Source organism: Ziziphus jujuba, chromosome 8, assembly GCF_031755915.1.
Source record: "Ziziphus jujuba cultivar Dongzao chromosome 8, ASM3175591v1".
NCBI classification, from domain to species: domain Eukaryota; kingdom Viridiplantae; phylum Streptophyta; class Magnoliopsida; order Rosales; family Rhamnaceae; genus Ziziphus; species Ziziphus jujuba.
Window position 1 is genome coordinate 24,996,031 of NC_083386.1, and position 8,119 is coordinate 25,004,149.

Consider the following 8,119-nt stretch of genomic DNA (forward strand, 5'->3'; position numbering starts at 1 on the left):
ATATGAGGGTCATATGATACACACATATATTTACATGAACTCAGGCTTGCATATTCAGATTCTATGTATCAAAAACCATCATTTCAATTCGCATCGGTTTTCTTATCAAGTTTTTGGCTACTAATTTCCGATGTGGCATTTTACAAAATCCTTTTCCTATTGTCCAATTCCCCACTGTCTAACTAATAAACTGATAATAGTGATCATGGTAACAGTACTACTTACATCATATTCCATTACTAATCCATGCAACCTATGGAAGTCAATGTGTCATCCAAAACAACTATTTTAGGTGCCGTGTCTTGTTTTTGTTTTGTTCTCCTTTAAATTTAAATTGTGTGTTATTTATTTACTTTAATATAAATTGATATTTGATTGTTAAATACTTTTATTGATTGAATATAAAAAAATAAATAAAAATAAAAATATAACTTAAAAATGTATTAGCTTTTATTTTTATTTTTAAATATTTGTAGTTACTTGATCTTTCTAATAAATTTTAATTATTACTAACTAATACTAAAAAATAATTAAAATGAATAAACTACTTACAATCTATTTAAAAAAAAAAAGAACGATTTATAAATGACACCTTATACAATGTATCATATATGTACTTGAAAATCATATAAATATTCACTTCTCTTTTTTTTTTTAAATAAAAAATTATTAATATATAACCTAAGTCTAATTGTTCTAAATTTTTTAGTAGAATTGAACCAATGGATTACAATAAAATGTAATAGGACTCATATCTTTAAACTCTTCTTAAACATAATAAGCGCGCATACAAAGCAGGATTCAAACTCATTTTTTTCTCTCTTAATTTATTTTTTAAATTTTATTTTGTTTGGACTTAATGTATTCTTTTTATTCTTTTGAGTCAATTATTACTTTCTCTGTTTGGAAATAGACCGAGACTTATTTGGGTTTTCTTGAAAGATATGTAATAATCAATAATGCCAGTAACCAATAACAATCCCGGCCCATATCACGGACTTTGACTTCCCAAAGGCCCCCCCCTTCTCTCTCTCTCTCTCCCCCTACCGAAAAAAATGAAAAAAAAAAAAAAAAAAGCATAGTTATATCCCAGTCTAAAAATATATATATATATCGTTTAAGGTTTAACCAAATCTTAATTAAAATAGAATGTTTTATCATAAGTTGGTACTTTTGCTAATAATGCATAATTGGATGTTTATACACGAATAAATTAAAAAAAAAAACCTTTTTTGTTGGAAGAAAATAAATAAATAAACACATTTGACAACTAATTGCAGACTAGACATAAGAGACGAGAATTTATTCTCTAAGCTTAAACTATATTCGTCTTTAAAAAAACAAAAAAACAAAAGCAATTGATATTTCATCTGTTTTTGCAAACAAATAAAGAATGATTTTTCTTTATAGAAATTGAATCAAAAAACGTTTAGAAAAAAGAAAAAGAAAAAAAACACTTAGAAATATTTTTGTTTTATTAACAGAGAAAGAAAGAGCCTTTATTGGGTATGCTTTTCTTCAAATCTCTCTTTAATGGTATCGTTGTTCAATTAAAAGGAGGCACATGATTAAAAAGACAGAGGATCTGTACTAGAAAAGTAGGGGGAGCAGTTTAATGAGCAGCCATAAAAAATTTAAAAATAAAAATTAAAAATTAAAAATAAGGAAAAGAAAATAGAGAGAGAGAGAGAGAGAGAGAGAGAGAGAGCAACAAACAAAAATAAGCCAACCAGGACGTGGCTTAAGAGCCATACGAGTCATTGAAGCAGAGCCATCGATTCGACCAGTCCACATCGCTCTGTGAAACCAAAATACCCTTCCCCGGCTCCCCCCCCCCCCCCCCCCCCCTCTCTCTCTCTCTCTTTCTCTCTCACTATCAGTCTCCACTCACTCCCTCACTCTACGCGGGAAGCCCCCTACCCTTTTTCTTTCTCTTTCTCTCTCCCTAAACAGCAACAACAACCCAAAAAAAAAAAAAAAAAAAAAAACCTAAATGCATGCCAAGCTCTTCCCGTCTTGGACAAAACAATGTAGTTCTTAGAGCCGCGTTTCTCAGTCCCAGTACAATCATGACCCTTCTCTAATCATGCATATTGCACATACTCTCTCTCTCTCTCTCATACACTCATATATATGGTAGTCAAAATCAATCTTCAACAAATATATAATTATATAAACAACAAACCCATTGTTAGTTTTGTTGTATTAATTAATTAATTAATTTGCTTAATACACTGACTGGTCATATTCATAGCAGTTCCACAACCCCCCCCCCCCCCCCCCCCCCCCCTCTTTCCGACTTTTTTCTGTTTCTTCTTTTTCTATGTTTAGTTGTTCTACCTTTTAAGCTTTGGCGCTATGATCCCTATACTTTCTTTGTGAACTTTCTCTTTTGGAGATGTTTGCCCATCAATCTTTAATTCCCACCCAATGGAAAAACTACTTAACCAAACCATACTACAAATTCTAGTTCCACACTAATGCTGTTTTGTTTTTCTTGTTCTGTTTGTTGTCTTGAAAGATTTTCTCTCTTCCAAATTACTCCTTCCCTTTTTTTCTTTTTAAATTTTTTTTTTCTGTTTTGTTTATTTTGGGCCCATTAAGGAATGGGTGACAACAAGGGAGATACATCAAAGAAGCAACAAACCCAGCAGCAACAACAACAAATTTCATCTTCCCCTAAAGATCCACTTGACGAATCAACAGAAACAAGACCAATAATCCTCCACCAACAACAACAACAACCACCACCACCACCACCTGCGGTTGTTGTGGTTACTGGAGCTCCTGCTTTCTATGTCCCTAGTGGTGCAACTTCATCATCACCATTTGAGCAACAACAATTCGAATCGGTCAATCCCAAGAGACCTAGATACACTACTACTACAGGACAATGGAAGCTCCTTCCTTCTCCATCTTCTCAGCAAAAACAGACCCCTACCCAAATAACCAGCATTCACACAACCGAGCAATCAAGTCCATCACCGACAGCAAACCCGACCAACAACCCCCCTCCAACAACAACAACAACAGCTCAACCCCAACATCTACTCCACAGTACAGCTGCTTCTTCCTCAGACACAGCCTCTTCTCCATCTCATTCCCCTCTGCCTTCTCTCTCAGCAGCTTCCGGTCAGGACACAAACAAATCGGAGGGAGAAAACCCGGTTCACCACCATCATCAATTTAGAAAAGGCAAATATGTTAGCCCCGTTTGGAAACCAAACGAGATGCTATGGTTAGCAAGAGCTTGGAGGATTCAATACCAAGGTAGTGTTGGTAGTGGTGATGGATCTGGTTCATCGTCTTTGAGAACAGAGCATCATCATACAGATTTGGGTACTCAAACCAGAAGCAAAACCAGGGCTGAGAAAGATAAAGAAGTAGCTGAGTTTTTACAGAGGCAAGGTATTAACAGAGACGCTAAAACGGCAGGAACGAAATGGGATAATATGCTGGGAGAGTTTAGGAAAGTTTATGAGTGGGAAAGAGGGGGTGAGAGAGAACAAGTTGGTAAAAGCTACTTCAGGCTTTCGCCGTATGAGAGAAAACTGCATAGATTGCCTGCGTCGTTCGATGAAGAGGTCTTTGAAGAATTGTCTCAGTTCATGGGGTCTAGAATGCGAAGTACTCCGCAGGGCAGAGGAGGATCTGCGATTGTTGAAGCGGCAAGAATTTTGCCCGCACCCCCTTCTTTTAAAGACGACGAGCTTCATCTCTCAGCGTCTGCAGGTACATATATATATATATATATATATACACGCACAAATGTATTATATAAAATTCAGTCTCTCTCTTGCATGTTCAAGAACTATTCTTTGGAAAGTTACAATCTTCTTTAGTTGCACTTGAAAGCGAAAGATCTGAAAACAATTTCTTTTTCTTTTCTTTTCTTTTTTTAAATTTTTGATATCTTATGTAGGGAGGACAAAGCAGTTGATGATGAGCAGTAGCGGAGGTGAACCATCTTACCATGGTGGGAGACCTTCTTCCTTATTGGGTTTTGAATCTTCATCAATGGACGTAGGAGGTCCATCGCCACTGTTATCATCTTCAAAGGAGCTTCGTAGGATTGGTAAGATAAGAATGATATGGGAAGAATCGGTTAGTTTGTGGGGTGAAGAAGGTGAGCACCATAGAGGTAGAGTGAGACTCCAAGGTTCGAGCTTTTTGAATGCGGATGAGCTTACTTACTTTGATGACGGTATGGTTGCTTGCACCATGGAAGCCTTTGAAGATGGTCCTCTGAGAGGTTTCTCTGTTGATAGATTCGTTTCCGGACAGCAAGTCAAAGTCTTTGGCAGAAGGAAGTCTTCATTTTACTCCGCTGCCACCACTTCTTCTGGTACGCTCAAAACCAAATAATCTTTTTAATCTTTCAACACTCTATCATGTGTTCACAGATCTTGGAATTTACAATAGTCTTACACTGTGTCTTAATGTCTTTCAATGCCAGGCTTCTCTGAGAAAATCCAGCTTCCTTTAACTGAACCATCCATCATAAGATGTAAGTTTTAATATGGATTGACTAATTTAATTTATATTTGAATATATAAGATATAATTTGTGGGTCATTCTCATTTTATGGGTATTTATTTTGTATATTTAAATATATATGTATATATATATATTTTGCTGAATGTGTATTTATTTTATATTATGTTTCTTGAAATATGGTAAATTCTATACAAGTTCTATACCATCAGAAATCTCTGTTGCATTAATTAATTAAAACAGTTTTTAAACCGTAGAATATTCTTGTTTCACTCGTTATAGTAAATTGTGTTTTTTTTTTTTGGCAGCCTTTCCTCCATGGGAATTTCAAGACCCAACCGAGTACTATGTTGGATGTCTTCGAGTTCCACCACAATCACTTCCAAGCCTATTCGAGCTTTCATGGTACTTACAAGAACCACCTTCCGAGGAATTGCGATTTCCACTTCGCAAGGACGTTTACCGAGATTTGCCACAAGGAAAAGATCTTTTCCTCACCACCTCTTCGGAAATGTTAGATTGCAGGTCCATCACATACGATATACTCAGTCCCATTATACGAATCAACCCTAGTATCACAACCTCAACTGCCACTAGTAGAGACTCATTTATCGGCCTTTGGGACGATTGCATCAATAGGATTGTCTCTAAATTTTGTTCGGTTGAAATGGTTACCATACGCAAACCCACATCGACATCACCATCCGAGCCTTTGCAAGATCAATGGCCGAATGTCACAGGTTTCGTGAGGAATTTTTGTCTATGGAGAGGTGAGGAAGTTGACCAATTGAGAGAAGGTCATGTAGATCCTTCTAGCTCATTAGTCGAGAAACTTCTTTGGACCTATGTAGACCTGCCATATATATTAGGCTACTATGCAGTTGGCTATGTGGTAACATTTTGCGCATTGAGCCGAATACAGGATCGGATAATTCGAACCGATTTACACACGGTAGATTTATCATCACCATCAGAGAGGATTAAAGCCCTAGTACCATGTTATAGGATAGCTGGTTTGCTACCATTGTTAGCTGACCGATGCTTAAACAATATCAACAACAATGGCGGTGGTGGTGGTGGTGGCAGCAGCAGTTTCAAGATGCTTCCTTACAGCGATTTCGAGAGGATCGATGCGGGAAGTGGAGAAGTGATCGAAATGACACCCAACACCGTGACGAGATATTTCTCGAACAGAAGGAAATGGACGGCCGTGAAAGAGATCTATGATTTTCTCGATCACCGAATACCTCATGCAGAATTCATTCACAGATCGTCGGAGAAAGATTTAGCATTGGTGTTCAAACCGAGAGGTTGCAAATTCAAGCCCTCGAATTTCGACCAGTTGGTGGAGGCTCTGAAGTATGTAACGAAGGCGTTGGTGGCGCTTCATGATCTATCTTTCATGCACAGGGATTTGAGCTGGGATAAGGTGATGAGGAGGTGCGACAGAGAGAACGAGTGGTTCGTCTGCGGGTTCGATGAGGCGGTGAGTGCGCCGCAGATATACCCGTCGCATCCAATGATGATGGGTATGGGTGGTGATGGGGAGACGGAGGCGACGATGGCGCGTGGGAGGCGTGCGCCGGAGATGGAAAGGGGGTTGCATGGGGTGAAGGTGGACGTCTGGGGAGTGGGGCATCTGGTTCGGAGCTGTGGGTTGGCGGGTATGCCGAAGATGCTAAGGGAGCTGCAGAAGCGGTGTTTGGATCAGAACCCGGAGCAGAGGCCCACTGCCGCCGACTGCTACCACCACCTGCTTCAGCTGCAGTCGTCCTTGTCAGTCTCCTCTGCTGCTGGGGTTTTGATTTGACTCGGTTTTTACCCCTCAAATATCATGGAACAAAATTCACCAAGATCAACGGTTCTGATTAAAATGCATCTCCGAAACACCAGCTTTTTTTTTTTTCCTTTAATTTTGATTGCATTGGGGATTGGGATCTGGGGGAGTTTTCTTTTGGGGGTTTTGATACCTTAAAAATTGAATGAAAGCATTTATTTAAAAAGGGTATTTAATTTAATTTTTTTTATTTTGAAGATTGAATTTGGCGGCTGCTTTCTTTCTGCGGTTTCTGGTTCTTGCGGCTTCTGCTTTTTCTTACGGTTAGTTCCATCAAATCAAAACTACTGATGTGTAAGTTTTAGGATTGGCACTTCTTGGAATGTGGAGAAGATAGGATAAGGGTATTGTTTGGCGATGATATGGACGTTTCTGGTCTTAACTTAGATTACTTTAAAATCTTCATTTTTTTTATTGTTATTTTTAAGTTTCATTCATTGCTCCTTCCCTTCCTTAACTATTCTTTGTAGAAGTTCTTTATTTTCTTTTTTATTTATTTTTTTGTTTCTTTTAAGTTTTGCTTATTTATGTGGAATTTACTTTATTTTAAAAATTACTTATATGGTACAAATCTGTCATCTATTGTGTCGATCGGTACTTGTCTTTGACTCTTTTGAGTTTATAGTTATACACAATTATTGAATTATTCTGTTTATCATATTTTAAACTTATTAAATAGTAATAATAATATTAATAATAAACTTGTACTCTACATTTCTCCCCAAAAAAAAAAAAAAAAAAAAAAAAAACTGCTGATGTAAAACTAATTTGTGATGCTGATGGTTTAATGAGGGAGGAATTGAACTGTTTCTAACGATATGCGGATATGATCTGATGCCTTTGAAAATGACATGGAACTTCTTCTCAAGTAGCAATGTGTTTGATTTACCGAAAGTGGGTTAAGGGTATGGCATTAGGTCCTTTTCATAGCCAGGTGAATTATCGTATGGCCTAAATAAATGTTGTGAAACCTCTTTTAACTTTTATGTATGCATAAATCTACCACGTGGTAAGTTAAAGAGTGTGAAAGCTTACGCCATATATGCCATTGGTTATCTCGAAGACTCTAGCATTGCTAGTTGACACCACAAGGTACACACCTATTAATTAGGAAACTGTAGTTGCATTTAATTTAGTAGACTGCACAACCTAGTGACACTTTGTTTCCAAATCAAGGTACAGAAGTTCGAATCCCATATCCTAGGCCACAAAAAAGAAATTAATAATAATAAAATAAAAATCTCTCAGAACAACCAAAAAATTACAATTTGTTTTTATAATATTTGTGTATATATTGGGATTGGAGGAATTCTAACCCTATATTTTTTTTGGCCAGTGGAAGAACCTCGATATGGTTCGTGTTATCCTTTTATTATATATGGCTCTTTTGTAAATTAAGTCCTAAAATAAAATTTATAAATCAAAGTTATGTTTGTATTTAAATCATTCTTGTTGTATGATTAAAAATATTTTAAACAGGATGTAATGTTAAAATTTTGAAATATTAGAATAGTATGGGATTTTCATTGTTTGAAAAAATAATGTTTTTGCGACTAACTTTGGGACTTAGAATATATTAGGTAAAAAAAAAATATTAACATAATATATATATATATATATATATATTAATCTCCAAGACAAGCATCAGTATTCAAACTGTTTTTTCTTAAAGAATCTCCTCTCCAAAAACAGAAACCATAAGTAATTAAAATTATTCTTTCAATGAAATGAAGTGCTTTATCAAATATACATGGGAAATAAAAGTATATTTTGGAAGAGTAACTTATG

General features: G+C 36.2%; 1 protein-coding gene across 1 annotated transcript; it reads left to right on the forward strand.

Annotated features, from left to right (window-relative positions):
- Window positions 1–2,341: 2,341 nt before the first annotated feature.
- Window positions 2,342–6,822, forward strand: LOC107414384 (uncharacterized). The gene is made up of 4 exons (XM_016022497.4): window positions 2,342–3,732; window positions 3,923–4,345; window positions 4,457–4,507; window positions 4,803–6,822. The coding sequence occupies exons 1-4, from the start codon at window positions 2,607–2,609 to the stop codon at window positions 6,302–6,304; spliced, it is 3,102 nt and encodes a 1,033-aa protein (XP_015877983.3). The 5' UTR covers window positions 2,342–2,606; the 3' UTR covers window positions 6,305–6,822.
- Window positions 6,823–8,119: the final 1,297 nt, after the last annotated feature.